The sequence below is a fragment of the Patella vulgata genome, chromosome 1 (assembly GCF_932274485.2).
Source record: "Patella vulgata chromosome 1, xgPatVulg1.2, whole genome shotgun sequence".
Lineage (NCBI taxonomy): Eukaryota > Metazoa > Mollusca > Gastropoda > Patellidae > Patella > Patella vulgata.
Genome location: NC_065879.2, coordinates 89,031,847 through 89,049,734, shown reverse-complemented (window position 1 = coordinate 89,049,734; position 17,888 = coordinate 89,031,847). Strand labels below are relative to the sequence as shown.

Sequence of the window (17,888 nt, the reverse complement as noted above, 5' to 3'; positions counted from 1 at the left end):
CAATAGATCTATTTAGCTCTAGCATAACATTGAAACAATGTTATAAATAATCAGTATATTCCATGGTTAACGTACATTAAAGTGGTTTAGCTCCTTGAAATTCCTCTACGATGGGATGCGTAAAGATAGGATTATCCCTACTGAGTCCACGGTCTGGTACGTGCATGTACGTTCCGCTACGACCAAGACGATTAATACGACTGACCACAATATATGAAACGACCTGATAGGATCACCACGATTACTCCACGATTTAAATCGTAGCACGAACCGTGATAGTGGGAACCTTGCATACCCCTTGGTTAACGTACCTTAAAGTGGCTTAGCTCCTTTAAATTCCCCTCTTTTACCTGCATTTCGCCGTTATCAGTATAGTCTGTTGCTTATCATTACTGACAAGGAAGTTGTGCAGTCCATAAATAAACTTTAATATCTTCTGCAATCACGATGTTCGTAAACGGGTTAAGGGCATGCGTAGATGAGGTTTCAATAGCGTCATTGGGTAGACAACACTTGCGCGCTTTATCTAGACGGTACCAAAGCTGCTACCTTGCTAACAGATCGAGATACCTGCAGAAACTTGATGGTGTATATGCCGTACATGCATGAAGTAAACTGTATCATATAGACTATAAGACGATACGTGTAACAGTGGACAAAGAACATAATGAGCAGGAATATTATTGTATTATTTGTACTGATTTATATTTCAGTGATTCAAGGTAAGGTCGTTACTATTAGATTAGTGTTTAATTGTTTAATTATTTGGTTTGCAATTTTTACCGGAGTCACACCAGCATTTACCTGGATAAAATGGTTCAAATTACAAAGTTTTTGTTTTTGCATTTGTAGCAATTGTGGTGTATAACCATATATCCCCCCAGGTTTCGCAGATTTTGATTGAATAGTTGCAAAAATGTAACGATTTCAGGATTGATCTTGGCATTAAATTTATTCACTAAAATTAATTCCCCCACAGTGTTTCAGCAGTTGGGGAAAATTTCCCCCTAAGTCTTACAAGTCGTAAAATAATTATTTTAAAACCAAATTTGATGAAAAAAATATATATAAATATTCATGATTTAAAGTAATTAGTATTAATAACTAATGAGATTAATGTAGTAAACCACAATTTTGGGATATTATCCAATCTTGACGTATGTATGACACTGACGCTCAATGACGGCAACCTTCTTTAAGGTTCTATGATTGTCCAGTGAACATAGGAAGGAAAACATTGCATTTTTAGTTGATTTATGTATTCACCAAAAATAATGAGGCACTTAAAATGTGGCTTCAAATGTGGCACAAATATGGCTTCCGCATATGTTCTATTAAGTGTGGTTCCCCTTTTGTAATTGAGATGTGTACACGTTAGCGCGCACGTAAAACGAACCCTTGACAGCTATCCTGCAGAAAAGTAGGAGGTTAAACCATATATCATTTCATTGAAATAATTAAAATAAAAAGAAATGGAGTTTAACGTACCTCTGTTCTGCTCCGACTGGGCAGACGCCATGCCGTGTGCTATCAGGGAAATTTTACACGCACATTGCTGCTACGATCTACTCTTATATCGAATTCCATCTGCCAAGGGCTTTTTTACGTGCACGCCAATGGGCTAATGAAGACGGGCATACGCCATATAGTGTGCTATGATGGAAATTTTGCCCGGGCAACGGCACAATCGCCTACTCTTACATCGAATTCCAACTGCCAAGGGATCTTTTACGTGCATTCCAATGTATACACGGGAACTCGGTTTTTCGTCTCATCCGAACGACTAGACAGTTGTCCTTGTCAGGCCCTCAGTTCAGCGCCACTGACAAAGGGAAACCACGTCGGAAATCCGATGAAATTTCTCGGCAAATGTGATACCCATTATAAACACCGCGAGAGATAACAGAAATGAAATGAAATGGGGTTTAACGTCCTACTGTTCTGCTCCTATACTGCGCTAATGAAGACGGGCATACGCCATACAGAGTGCTATGAGGGAAATTTTTCCCGGGCAGTGGCACTATCGCCTACTCTTATATCGAATTCCAACTGCCAAGGGATCCTTTACGTGCATTCCAATGTATACACTGGACCTCGGTTTTTCGTCTCATCCGAAGGACTAGACAGCTGTCCTTGTCAGGCCCTCCGTCCTGCATCACTGACAAGGGGGGGGGGGGCACGCCGGAAAATCTGGATGAACTTTCTTCCAAGATATATCAGAAAATGATATTTTCAATTTCTACAAAATGACAATCACAGCAAGCCACAGGAGCGGTCATCTTGATTTAAAGGGGTTACGGCAAAAGTGAAATTTGATTGTCTAAAAATAAATAGCTGTTACCTTTGCCAAAATAAAAAAAAGATGACATTTTTAAATGATTCGATCCCTGCATTGGCCGAGAAAGTTCATCCTGATTTTCCGACGTGGTTTCCCCTTGTCAGTGGTGCAGAACGGAGGGTCTGACAAGGACAGCTGTCTAGTCCTTCGGATGAGACGAAAAACCGAGGTCCCGTGTATACATTAGAATGCACGTATTAGATCCCTTGGCAGTTGGAATTCGATATAAGAGTAGGCGATAGTGCCGCTGCCCGGGCAAAATTTCCCTCATAGCACACTGTATGGCGCATGCCCGTTTTCATTAGCCCAGTATAGGAGCGGAACAGTAGGACGTTAAACCCCATTTCATTTCATTTCATTTTAAATGATAATTACTAATTATCATACCATTACTTTTGGAAGATAATTTGATTTTGAGGGCCTTACATTATACCAAATTTAATTATCAAATAGAGATATACCCTTCAACAAATCCATGAGGCACTTTATCACAATTTTCAACTACGACCCATTGTCTATAATCAGTTAGACCCTCGTAACTCATCAATTTAAGGTTAATGGGACTGCAATTATAACATTTCTGGATTATAACATGGGCTGGGAATAGTTAAATTAATTTTTGTTGTTTATACAAATATAAAATCAGCTTGTCTTGATATGACACCCCGCAATATACAGGGGAGGTGGATGGCTGAATGGTTAGCACGTGCGCGCTGTATCATAAAGGCTGTCATTTAGTGAACTGGTGTGGTTTCCAATCCGCGGTTGAAGGTGTCAAGGAGTAGGGTCACCTGTCCAACCTCGTGGGTTTTCTCCGGGTCCTCCGGTTTCCTCCCACTGCTAAAGACCCCTACGCGCAAGCGAATTATGGAAATAAAATTGAACATATGTTAGTCCCGAAATGACCTAGTTTGTGTCAAGTGGACATTTAATCCCATCTCTCTCTCTCTCTCCTCTCTCTCTCTCTCTCGATCGAAATATACAACATTTCACAAAATAATGTTGTGTAGGCTGTAAAAGCGTCCAAGTGGCCAAGTGGCAATAATGTGAACACAATCTTATTAGACCTCATTGAATTAGACATATTTACAAACAAATCCATATAGAGAATAGTTTTGTTCTTTTTTTAATTTATCGACTTGTGTTGATATTTGATGTCCCCCTGCCGAAATCCCAATTAATTGCACATTTATTTTTTTCAAAAGTATCGAGCAATCAAAATACACACTAAGTTTCATCACTCTCTATCAGATAGAATCAAGATTATCTTGTCCCAAAGCATCGACCAATGAAATTGATTAGCTCTGCTTAGCTTTAGCTTGAAATGTTAATCATTGAAGTCAGTCAAGACATTCACCTAATGAACATCTACATCAGGTTTAAACATTCTACCTCAATTAAAATAAGAGGTTTTATGTTCCAATGTCCTGACCAATCAAATTGCTTATCGCTCCTTAGCAAAGGCAGAAAATTCGCACAATCGAACTTAGTCAAGGTTATGATATAATGAATCTATATTCAGAGTTTCATCGCTCTCACTTCATTATTACCAAAGTTATCGTGCCCCTAAAGCATCAACCAATCAGATTGCTTATCTCTGCCTGCTCTAAGCAGACAATGTTCGTCATCGGGTAATCGACTGATTGGGACCATGGCTGATTGGGACCTGGCTGATTGGGACCAGATTTGTGGCTGATTGGGACTAGATTTTGGCTGATTCGGATCACAAGGCTCATTCGGACCATTATTTAAATGACGCGAGTGTTTAAAATATGTTTGCATATATTTAATAAAAAGACAATAAATAGTGTAATTAGTCACAATAAATAGTGTAAATAGTGTAATTAGTCACAATAAATAGTGTAATTAGTCACAATAAATAGTGTAATTAGTCACAATGAATAGTGTAATTAGTGATTGACGGATTCAATGCAAATGAGCTAAATCACAGAGAAGATGCTTCATATTCTTAACTGATTGGGATCAGATTCTTGGCTGATTCGGACCCTGATCAGACCAATGACGAGAGTATTTAAAATATGTTTGCATGACAAAAAATACTATCGAGTATTATCGAATTGTAACCCAATATCAAATAGCCTCATACCAGTATAATTAACGAATGCGATATTTTGTAATGAATAAAGTTGAAATAATGACTGACATAAGTTTCAAGGAGCAATGATGTGAGCAGTAGTAGTAGTAGTATCGTGGTGTTTTAACGTCTGCTTCCACATAAGTGATATCACAGACAAGAAATAGGAGAGCCGAAGCTGCTTCCTGTTTTTAGAATATGATTTTGCAATCTTTCCATTTTCGGGCTTAGGGCATGGATTGGGTTTTGTGGGAAGTTTTTCCCTTTATTTAGTAAAAAACATATTGTTTGGTAGATGTTTTCTTCTGCTTCTGGATTGGTAGATGTCTTCGTTGTGGGATTAGTGTTTAGGTGCCAGGTCCGTCTTATCGTGACCTCCCCTTACTCAACAATCCCACTCTAAGTGTTTAGGTCCCGAGTCCGTCTGACCGTAACTCCCCTTACTCCACATGGTTGGTGGTACATTCTTCTCAGCACTCACACCAAGTTTGAACATTCTAGCTCTATTAGAAAGGGGGGTGGATGGCTGAATGGTTAGCGTGCGTGCGCTGTATCATAAAGTCTGTCATTGAGTCGACTGGCGTGGTTTCGAATCCCCGGTTGTACGTGGCAAGGAGTAGGGTCGCCTATCCAACCTCGTGGGTTTTCTCCGGGTCTTCCGGTTTCCTCCCACTGCTAAAGACCCCTACGCGCAAGCGAATTATTGAAATAAAAAAATTGAACCATTTGTTAGTCCCGAAATGACCTAGTTTGTGTCGATTGGACGTTAAACCCCATTTCTCTCTCTCTCTCTCAATTAGAAAGAGTTATTGAGTCACCCAACGAGGAAATGGTCGGATGCAAGATAGATCATTCTGGGTTAGGGCGAATCCCGAATTTTTAATAAGAAATAAGTTACTTGTAATAAAAAATGCTCTGTTTTTTTAAAATGAAAAAAGTAGTTCCTTTTTCACTTACCAATCAAATTCATGTAAAGCGATATCTAACGAGATATCGCAGTAGTTCCTTTTTTACTTAACAATCAAATTCATGTAAAGCGATATCTAACGAGTTATCGCACTAGTTCCTTTTTCACTGGCCAATCAAATTCATGTAAAGCGATATCTAAGGAGATATCGCAGTAGATTATGAAATATATCACACAAGCGATATCTACTGTAGAATGTATTATTGGGTGATATAACCTATTATACACACAATACTGTAGTTAATATATATTTTCAGATGTCAAGGCTGCTCATTTCACAATAACACCATCCCAAAGTCTACAGCCTGGTGCTCGAAATTTAACATTACGGTGTTCACCTGCTTCTAACTCGTATACTACTCTATACGATATACGGATACTAAAACGTTCCCTTGTACAGAATTCACTACCAACACCCATAGCAGAAATAGATGGGAACGGAATTAAACCTGGGAGGGGTTTAGGACCATACAACCATATAGTGACTGGTAATTATGATAGAAACCAACAACCAACCGAAAGCTTCCTACAAGTTATTATAAATGATCCTAATTGTGACGATAGTGCTGAATATCAGTGCATAACACATGGATCTCCTACTATAGCTAATGATCCAACGTTGCTACAAGAAGATAAAAATGTCACAGTATATCAAAGTAAGTATTTTGACCTGTTGAATAAAGTAACTTTACTTTGTTGAAATTTGTAATATCACATTTATATGTATCCTAACATTTATGTTTTACATGGAGACTGCACGGAGAGTTATTACAAGAAAATAAAAACGTGACAGTACAATGGTTTTTGTGGCTGCTGAGTAACGGAATGTAGATTTGTGATATGAATTATGAAGTACTCTTTAAATAAACATGAAATGAAGTATAACATTTCTTCAGCACAATACGCTAATGATTTATTTCTATGGGTATGCCTAAAATTCGAGGTATGTACAATTTGCCTGGACAAAAGATTCTGAAGCCAAAACAAATACATTTACATTTCATCAGAAACATACAACGAAAAACAAATCTCGAACAACAAATTCTGAAATATATAAATCTCCAAATACGAATCTTACAAAACATATGTCAAGGAGCATTTCGGCAAATTCCTCTAACCTGAACATTATAACGACAGAGGACGCTGGTGGTGAGTGGAAAACAACATGGCATACATAAGTCACCATACAATAATAGGAAATGTTTTGAGCGCCCACACATTGACAGTAGAGAAATCACCTGCATCGCTAATCCAGGCCTTCGATAATGAAAATAAATTGAAAGTAGTCAGAATATAATTTACATTTCTAAAACTGTAAATAAACCTTTCAAGCTATTTGCTGGCACATTTATATTAAAATACCTTGGAAAAAAGATCATCAAAGTTGCACGGTGCCAAACTTTATAAAGTGAGGGTGGGGTGGGGATATTTAAAGTCAAAATGTGGATCTTAAAATAAAATTCAATGTATCTGTTCATATACTGCTGGAAAGTATGTGTATTGTTTGATACAAAAATGTAAATTATTTTCTGCCACATTTATATTTACATACCTTGATAAAAGATCAAATATAGATGACGTTAATCTGTATTAAATTGGTGTGTGTGTGTATGGGGTGGGGGTATTCAACGTCAAAATACGAATCATAAAACAAAATACTAAAATATTTTCTGGCACATTCATATTTATGCACCTTGTTAACGAAGATATAAGTTGGACTTTATTTAGTGAAGGGAAGGGTCTTAATACGAAATTCCAGTTATCGTATAACCACCGGGAAGTAAATTTCTATCGCTCCTGAATATACGAGTATTAGTCATTTGTTTCTCGAGATTTGTTTTTTCTAAAATAAGTCTTATATATCTTTATAATAAAATACAATTAAATTACGCAATAATACAATTTACAAATCTGATACGACAAATGTCTGATTTGTAAAACAAATATTGATTTTAAGAGACAAATGTTAATTTTAGTGTACAAATGTCAAAATACGACTTAACCTAAATGAAGAAATAAGAATTAAGAACACTGAATAAAGAGCTCTTTGGTTTTCCATAAAAGAAGAAACAAGAATAACACATACGTTTTGATTTTGGTGTGATTGCATTAGCGGAGGTGAGGTACATTGCACCCCTAGAAAATTAAGGTGCTCCGAGAAATGGCGCCCCATCCCCATCCCCCCAAAAATAATTTGACAATCTTTCAATTATAAAATAATAGACTTGATTATGATCACACAGTAATGCTCTTAAGGCACTGATCAGTCGATCGGTTTTAAGGGCGCCCACACGCCAATGGGTTCGTTTGCCCTGATCCAAACTTTCTTATATCACTTACGTGGTGGCTATGGCGCCCCACCACTCTGCTGCACCCCCACTTTATAAATCCTACATACGGCCCTGAATGTATTAAAATTTAATCTAATACTTGTACAGGTAAATCGAGTTCACTAGACATGGACCGATCTCCAGAACGTATGAAGTATGGTGTTGGTGATAGGGTTGAACTTAGTTGTTATGGATATGTTGGATATTCTGAAAAATTAGTGTCCTGGGAATCTAAGTCATCCGGTGATTTATTTTTTGACCCAATAACAGAAAATATAACACTATCGGGCATTCCACCAAGATCACCTGGATGTGAATATTTTACTGATAGTATCTACCAATATTATTATGTTGGTAAAGATGATAATGGTTTGCAAATAAGATGTAAAGTTGATAACTCAGAAGTGGACAGTGTCAGTACAACTATCTATTTAGCAGGTAAGTGGATATTTCAAAACAATTTACTCTTTCATGAACACGTATTATCAGTGTTTACTTGCCATTTGTACCTGAATTTGATGACGTCGTAGGTGTACTTGTTTTTTGGTGGCCTGTTTACACATTGTCGTCAGCAGATTTTGAAGAGTGGTGTGTTTATGATGCGGTGGTGTGTTTATGTGTTGTAGATCACAAGGTCTGTCAAGTTGCGTGGTGACGATTCCCATCTCGTGAGTTTTATCGAGGTCCCCAGTTTCCTCTCACTGAAATAAAATGAAAAAAATGTTAGTCCAGAAATCATCTAATTTTTGTTACAAGATATATAATTAGGCATTTTTATAGAGAATAAGCCCGAAGTGGGATTTTTATGAGCCTAATTGGTTTATAACACTTCACAGTCTTGGTAAATATATTTTAACAAGCTGTCTTTCTAACTGAATAATAAGATGTTTAATATTGGCGAATAATGAACAACGGACCGGTTTGTTCGTTATTCACCAGATATAGAATTATATTAGTAATATAGGGAATAAGCCAGGAGAGGGGCTTTTGTAAGCCTAATTGGTTAGTTAATATATACTTTCAGATGGCAGGCTCACAATAACACCATCCAATTATCAACAAATAGGTTATACATCTTTAACCATACGATGTTCTCCTGGTTCTAACTCTTATTATACTACACTATACGATATACGGATACTAAAACATTCCCTTGAACAGAATTCACTACCAACGGTCATGGCAGAAATAGATGGCAGAGGGATTAGACCTGGAAGCGGAATAATATCACCGAAATATACAGTCACTGGTAATTATGATATAAATCAACAACCAACCGAAAGCTTCTTGGAAGTTATTATAAATAATCTTGATTGTCCTGATCGTCTTGAAACTGAATATCAGTGTATAATAAGTGGTTCTCCTACTATATCTACTAATCCAGCGTTGCTACAATACAATGAAAGTGTGACAGTTGGAAGTAAGTATTTTATGTGTATAATGTTACAGTATCCCATGATTAGATGAAATGGGACAGTTCAAAATAATTAATTCACGCGTATTGTGTTACATTGCTGAAATTTGTAATATTATGGATGCTAACATATCCAGAGGCGTAGCCGTGAAATATATATTGGGGGGGGGGGGGGGTCCGCAACCCTAACCCCTAACCCTAACCCTTTTTTAAAATCCCTAAAAAATATAAACAAAGCATTATGGTTACGCGGCTGGCTGAGCGGGCGATAATGTTTTTGGGTACCTACATGCGATTATCATGGCAGAAAAAAATTAACAAAATATTACTGACAGGCTATTAGACACAATTTTATGGACCACAGTGTTACTTTTCACTTGACACATGTTACCAGGATGATTTTCTCCGTGTTTTATTTTCGCAATGTAAACCATATTGGGATATGTACATGTTTTATACAGATAGAATCTTAATTAATCCTAATAATTGTTGTAAATAAATAGGAGTTAGGGCCTACTATGGAAATTTGGGGGGGGGGGGTCCAAGTATATTCACCTCCCCCCCCCCCCAGAAAAACAATTAGGGGGGTCGGACCCCCCCATGTGTGACGCCCATGAACATATCTACGTAGTATTGCACTGTGATAACGTATTAGGGTCCGGGTTATTACAAGGCAAAAAGGTAGTTTTTCATGTATATATGGTTATTGTGTCTGCTGAATAACTAAACGTTTTTAATATAAAGTACTGTATTAGATCCGTTAATAAACATGGAATCGGGTAGAATATTTCTTCAGCACAATACATACCTGAAATTCGGGGTATGACCATTTTGCCTGGACAAACCCGTTTCTGAAAAACCTTCTCCAACTACAAACTGTTGGGTATTCGTCTCAATTGAACCACTTGGCACTGGCACCATTTATCAATATACGCCTCTGTTTGCAACACTGACATTCAAATTGATAAAATCTATTATTGTGTCAATGTAAAGTCCCTTTATAGCATTTATGTCAGCCGAAATAATAGATATAATACTTATATAGAGACGGGTGTAACACTGTTATTGATTACAAAAGATCAGTAAATATAGTACTTATTTACACACGGGATATTATGCTCATCAACTAAACAGGAACTTAAATATATCAGGAACATAAACAATGACATTACCACCGTATTATTACGACAATCAATCTGATTACAATACAGATCTATATTTCGCTTCGTTTTTTTTTATACTTTCGATGACCTACACTACATGAAGATCTGACAAGTTATAGCGTTAGGTCATGTCAGGGGTCAAAAGATCGACGTATCACCTATGACGTCAGACATTTGATTAACCAATCAGCGTTGATGTTACTAGTGGATTACCCACAGTTCCGTGCAAAACACGCCTAAAGCTCGTCGTAACAGACCCTTTTATTGGCTTATCCCTGAAACCATTCAGAACACGAGTTAAATAACAACTCTTCCAGATCCAAGTGTAGTAAAGACAAGTAAAACGAAATTTTGAACTATAAAAACGAAACGAAATAGGATCTGTACGACAATCATTTCTCCCCTCTGCCACGGCAAGGGCTGAACTCGAGTGAGTTCATACGCCCATCTACGCTCTCCTACCCAAGTCTCTCTTAACTACAGAAATGAAATGAAATGGGGTTTAACGGCCTACTGTTCTGCTCCTAAACTGGGCTAATAAAGACGGGCATACGCCATATGAGGGAAATTTAGCCAGGACAGCGGCACTACGACCTACTCTTATATCGAATTCCAAGTGCCAAGGCATCTATTACATACACGCCAATGTGTACACGGGACCTCGGGTTTTCGTCCCATCCGAACGACTAGACAGCTGTCCTTGTCAGGCTCTCCGTCCTGCATCACTGACAAGGGGAAACCGCGCTGGAAAATCGGGATGAACTTTCTCGGCTAATGCAGGGATCAAACACCCGAACTCCAGGCTAGCGAACCAGCGTCTTACCCACTTAGCCACGTGATCCCCCCTCTTAACTACAGACAACACAGGGGCTTTTATACCTTCGTATAGCTGACTGTGTGAATTCCATATAATAAACATATAAGTGGACAGTAACACGTGGGTTTTCGTGGGCTCATCGCATCTAAATATTTTATATCTATAAAACATAGTTCTAACATGATACAAGTTACGAGGCATTTTGTCACACGGGTTTGAGATTTACATTAGATATAATATAATGTATTATATTATAAAGAAAGCTATATACTTAAATTTAATTTGTACAGTTAATCCGGGTTCAATAGAAATAACCCGATATCCAGAGAAAATGAAATATGATGTTGGTGAAAAGATTGATATAATTTGTCAAGGAGATGTTGGATATCCTGAACACGACTGGAACTGGTGTTCCAATACAACTGGTCATTGTGACCTTTTTTATACCAATATAACAAATGGCCAGGTTGAACCTCCAACATCAACTCGATGTGGATATTATTCCAGAAGCACATTCAGTTATTACGTTGGTAAAGATTATAATGGCCTGGAAATCAGATGTATGGTTAATCTCAATGAAATGTATAGTGTCAGTACAACTATCTACTTAACAGGTATGTTACAATACTATAACTTATTATATTTACTCCTGGTAGAACTGGTTATTCTCAATTGTGATGACGTAGTGTGTTTACTTCAGTTGATTTTGACGACGTGGTGTGTTAACTTGCTGTCGTCAGTTGATGACGTTGGGTGTTTATTTGCTGTCGTTATTTGAATAGACTTTGTATTTTGACGTCTTCTTCTAGAATTGAACAAGTTTGATTGATGCTTTATCGATTCTTATAGATTTCAGATAAACCATGAGAAGTGTTATTAATAGAAATCATATTCTACCTGCCTCCATAGCTTAACATTTCAACACTTATACTGAGACAAATCATATTCTACCTGCCTCCATAGCTTAACATTTCAACACTTACATTGAGACAAATGAGAAATGATTACCAGTTACGCTATCGACCGACCAACAATTTCCCTTTTCAACCACAATTGGCATTAATAATGGCAGTGTGAGGTTAGCTCGATTTCCGTTTTTCGTTTTTCGATATTGGTGAATATCGAAAAACGAGCTTCTCGTTTTTCGATATTGGCGAATAACGAAAAACAACTAGCTCGTTTTTCAATATTGGCGACTCGTTTTTCGATATTCAAACTTGAATCTCAAAAAAGCAAATTTGATGGATGTATATCTACAGAATGTCTCCAAAACACATTTGATTAAATACGTTTTCCAAAACGAACTAAAGATATCATAAATGAGGATGCCTGAGCAGTGGATTCACATAAAAAAAGCTATCCTTGTTTTTTCATTTTGGCGAATGTCGAAAAACGAGTAGCTCGTTTTTCGTTATTCGCCAATATCGAAAAACGAAAATCGAGCTAACTTCACACTGCCTTAAAAATATCCTTTCCATCATGTACCACATTTAAATGCGTGTGATTTAAATCTGTCTTCCTTGTATATTTTGATCGAACTCTATAATAAGTATATACTATACAAAAACTGTAATGCATTATATATTTTAAAGATATCCAAGACATCTAACTACAAAGTAATACAAAAACGAAATTAATTACACAATATTATATTCCTTTACAATTATAGAGCCAAGCAGAAAATTGATGTAGAATTTTCTTTTATTTTAGATGGTGATTCTGGTAATGGCAAAACTCAAGGTACAACTACTGGCGTGGGTACGTTTCTTTTAAATATACTTAATTTTCTTTAAAACCAAACCTAACTGTCTAAGACCAATACATATTTCATGTTATTGTTGTTGATTACAGATTTAACGTCCAATACAATAAATATGATATTATGGACAGGTTGATTTAATTAAATTATTTAGACTTAAAAGGTTGAAAAATTGGTAAAAACACAAAAAAAGTCTTTATAAATCAAAAAGTCACCTTATAAAATCGCTGTTGTGAGAAGAGAGGGCGAGTCATCTTCTCTCTTTGTCATAATAAAAACAAATTAAAACAGGGTGTCCAGCTGACGGATGTTTGGCGTCATCAGTGTAGATAGAAAAAAAACCATGGGGAAAAAGAATCCGCTTGCTTGATGTGGAAAAGTGAAGTGCTAGGAATTTTTAGCAGTATAAACGACATAGCTGGACCCGTGTGTAAAAAACTATTCGTCCAAAAAGTTCCACATAGTTAAAAGTTAGTAAAAAGTTCTTTAATGCCGTTCACAAATTCAGCGCTTTAGTGTTATAGACATTCTTTCGTGTTTTTCTTGCGTATGACTCTCCTCAGATAAAAATTACCTGAAAAGAAAAAAAAGAGCCAACAGCAACACAGAACAACACAATTAAAACAAATTAAAACATTTATAGAAATAATACATGGCATTATTTCTTTATCTTTTTTTTATTTTTATTTTCTTCTTTCAAACACAAATTAAATTAAATTGATTGATACACTGTCATTGTGAATGATGGTTGTGTAGGCCCCTATCCCTTTTGTCATTATTTTTCTCTAATAATATTATTATGTGTATATTTCATGCTAACTGAATGTATTTGTGTTGAACATTGATGAAACCTGTATCACTTCCGATTACTCTGGTTTTAATATACAACTGGGGGATCACGGTGGCTAATTGGGTAAGACGCTGGCTCGCTAGCCTGGAGGTCGAGGGTGTTCGATCCCTGCATTGGCCGAGAAAGTTCATCCAGATTTTCCGGCGTGGTTTCCCCTTGTCAGGGATGCAGGACGGAGGGCCTGACAAGGACAGCTGTCTAGTCGTTCGGATGGGACGATAAACCGAGGTCCCGTGTCCTGCATCACTGACAAGGGAGAACCACGCCGGAAAATCTGGATGAACTATCTCGGCCAATGCAGGGATCGAACACCCAACCTCCAGGCTAGCGAGCTAGCGTCTTACCCACTTAGCCACGTGATCCCCCGGGAATAAAATTGAACCATATGTTAGTCCCGAAATGACCTAGTTTGTGTCGAGTGGACGTTAAACCCCATTTCTCTCTCTTTCTCTCTATATAACAACTTTTCCAGATCCTAGTGCAGTAAAGACAAGTAAAACGATTTTTTGAACTATAAAAACGAAACTAAATAGGATCTGTGTTTTAATCAGATTGGCTGTGTTGAAATAAAACAACGTTTAATATCTCGGTTTAAATATTCTAATTATTGCCTTTTTTATTTTCCAGTTGAAACCACTGATGACATCAAGAAAAGATGGCTACTTGCCGACATAGAACGAATCAAGTTAGAGCAAGAAAAACTGAAACTACAAATATCGCGTTTAACAAATAATACAACAAACTGTAACTGCGGTTGCAATTAGTTACACGTATATTCCTTTCAGAATATATATCCGACTGAACTGTAACTGTTGTTGTAATTAGTTACATATATATATTCCTGATTGATTATATAAACGACCAAACTGTATATACCAAAATTGCCAAAATTTTATTGGAAATAACTACTCGATAAACACTTTCTTGAAAATGTATCTTTAAGGCTTAATATGTAATAGTCCCGTAAGGCAACCGTGTAAAACAATGTTATGGACAGGTATTAATTAAGTTAGTTAGTTACTTAGACATCAGGTGAATATTATTAGATAATATGATTGTCCTTTTACTGAAGGCTACTAATCTAATATATGTGTTTTATAATCTTTTAGTCTGGCTAGCAGCGGCGACAGCTATCTCATATGTAATTCCTTTTAAAAATGTATGTATAACCTATATAACCAAGCTTAATTTAATTTGGAATTATTGGTTTACGCAACGTGAAACAGATTGCTGGTTCTACAATCTAATTAAAATATAGATCTATATTTCGTTTCGTTTTTTATACTTTCGATGGCCTACACCACATGTAGATCTAACAAGTTATAGTGGGAGTTCACGTTCTATGACGTCAGGTACCAAGCACCCGACAATCGACCCGATTACGTCAGTCATTCGATTAACCAATTAGCGACCGCCATGTTTTTTTTATCTATTTTTCCTTTGTTTTGATTTCTATTGCCGCTAATGTCTACCCACAGTTCCGCGCAAAAAAGGTCAAACACTCGATTCGACAGACCATTTGATTGGCTGACCCCTCATTTCAAGCAGAACACGAGTTAAATAACAAGTCTTCCAGACCCAAGCGAAGTAAAGACAAGTAAAATCGAAATTTTGAACTATAAAAACGAAACGAAATTGGATCCGTGTTTTAATCAGATTGCTCGTTCTACAGATCTTCAACTGGAACATAACCTGGAAGTTCCAAGACTATATATATAAGCAGTTGTCTTATATATTTAAAATCTATATGATAAACATTTTAATTTAATAATTTACGTATATCCAATACGTTCAAGTTATAATTATCAATGTACTTTGCTTTATATGAAAATACATGTGCGTTTATTAATCCACAAACGATAACTAATTGATCAACTTAACACGCTTAATTCTTTTGTTTCTGGTATGTAGATATGTTTAATAGTAGAGACATATTATTTGGAATATTACAGTATAGCCAATTGTGCGTCTTGTGGCAAAATATCATGTGTCAGTAGCTATTTTTAAAATTCCTATTTTCTTTATTTTCTTTTACTGCATGCTTTCGTATTGCTCTTGGAAGTGGGAATAATGCGTTTTGGTGCACTCACTATACGTAGAAATGGCGAAAAGACGTTACGTAAAATTTAATAGTAATAATGATAAAAATTCCTAATTTTTTTTATTTACTGCATGCTTTCGTATTGCTTTTGGGAGTAGGAATAAAGCGTCTTGGGGAAATGTTAAAATCTAATAGTCATAATAATAATAAAAAATAATAATATTATAGTAATTAAAGAATGATAAAACTACTAAAATCTTTATTTTGTATATTGTCGATGGGATAAACTCTAAACGATAAGAATGAGCAAAAATTTGTTTGAGGGAGTACTACTTAAAGATATGTATTAGAATAACGAGACAGCGAACCATTCTTTGCTCAGACATAAACTGTAATAAATTCCCCACCTTGGTCACTTCTCACAAATTTATTATTACCTACAAGGCCAATATCTGCAAGATATTCCTTAAGGGCATATTTATAGTCGTCTCTAGGTACAGGGTCGACGGGACATGCAAGGTCAATATTTACAACATCAAAAGGTCGTTTTGCGTCGACATCTGGAATTCTAGAACGAGTTTGTGTCATTTTGCCTAAGGACCATATTTGAATCTGGATTTGTCATCGAAATGCCAGTTATTACATTTTGTAAGTCAAAAATGTTCTTTGCATTACAATGTCCTAGGATTTGGTGCCATTCTTTGAGTGTACTACTACTAATACTATTAAATTCATTGATAAAATACAACTTATTTGAATAATCTAATTGTCATTTTCATACTCTTCGAAAGTAATAATACCTGAATCTCCACTAAATTCAACACGAGCTCCTTCTCGGGTAGCAGCCCGGACAGGAAATATATTTTGGCTGGAAGTTCGTACATATAAGGCATGTGGAAGGGTTACCTCATTGGGTTTCTGATGACATTATGGAGTGTTACCACGGCATCACCTCGTGCTAATACAGCACCTTCAGCTGTAGTAGCATTGGCTAATTCAAAAACATTTTTCTCTGATGAGAAATTCTTCTTAAAACATATAGAACTTTGAGTTGACGCACCACTGTCAATAAGTAAATTGTCAGCTTTGTTATTTTTTAAGAGTAGAAATGCAACAACAAATGCAAAGCTGTGACTGGAATCGTGTTCAAAGAGCAGCTTCTGCTCTAATACTATAATCTGTAACAGATCCAGAGCCTCGCTTGACTGGTGTGGTCCATTCAGTGTACAGGGTTATTATTTTAGGTTTGCCCGTGGGTAGATGGGGTAATATTCTTAGTACTTTTCTACCATGAGCCTTATTTCAGCGACCTTTCGACGAGGGTGCTTGATTAAGACGAGAGAACCCTCGTCGAACGTTGCTGAAATAAACTTTTCAAGTAACTTGTATTCCATATAATTGTGTCATGTACAATTAGTACATGTACACATTCAGCAAACGCTTCTTCATTTTGTCTTTCACCTTGGTATTATCTTTAAGGGAGATTTCTGAGACGCTTACACCCACGAAATTTGACTTCCCACAATTCATATTTTCGTTTATCACCGTCCCTGGAATTCTCCTCCTGGGTTCATAACCTGTTGAATTCTGTGTTACCGGTTGTTGTTGTTTTGCCATTTTACTTTGGCGATGGATAGGGATTAAATATATACAGTAAAGATAAGACACGACAAATCATCTGCTTATTAATGAAGGAAAATTACAGGAAGTGGTACTAACGGTTAGCTCCCTTTTGGCAAGTTCGTACCATATAAAATTTAAAAGAAGATCAAACGTAACCAATATCAATATATAAGGATAAGTTTACAACCCAACAAACACATATCCCAGAAAACAATGGGGGTAATTTAACATGGATCATTCACAATGGGCATAATAATTAAAATAAACGTGTTAAGTGAACTAAGACAGGGGCGGATCCAGGTTATTCAGAAAGTGTGTGGGGGTGGGGAGGGGCGTGCTGCAACCAAGTCACCAATCGGCTCGTTTCGGAGTAACAATGAATGTTACCCAACCCAACAATGAATGTCAACAAAATATGTAATAAAATGTAAAGAATAACACTGAGTGCCCCTCATAGAACATATATCGTATTGCCTATGACGTTTTTCACT

General features: G+C 36.6%; 1 protein-coding gene across 1 annotated transcript; it reads left to right on the top strand.

Annotated features, from left to right (window-relative positions):
• The first annotated feature begins 537 nt into the window (after positions 1 to 537).
• On the top strand, positions 538 to 15,944 carry LOC126811224 (uncharacterized). The gene is made up of 7 exons (XM_050536828.2): positions 538 to 722; positions 5,658 to 6,056; positions 7,839 to 8,168; positions 8,755 to 9,150; positions 11,415 to 11,738; positions 12,835 to 12,882; positions 14,361 to 15,944. The coding sequence occupies exons 1-7, from the start codon at positions 668 to 670 to the stop codon at positions 14,495 to 14,497; spliced, it is 1,689 nt and encodes a 562-aa protein (XP_050392785.1). The 5' UTR covers positions 538 to 667; the 3' UTR covers positions 14,498 to 15,944.
• Positions 15,945 to 17,888: the final 1,944 nt, after the last annotated feature.

Coding starts and splice junctions, on each gene's coding strand:
- LOC126811224 (XM_050536828.2), top strand. CDS start 668: ATGAGCAGGAATATTATTGTATTATTTGTACTGATTTATATTTCAGTG. Junction 8,169..8,754: donor TACAACTATCTATTTAGCAG/GTAAGTGGATAT, acceptor ATATACTTTCAG/ATGGCAGGCTCACAATAACA. Junction 12,883..14,360: donor AGGTACAACTACTGGCGTGG/GTACGTTTCTTT, acceptor TTTATTTTCCAG/TTGAAACCACTGATGACATC.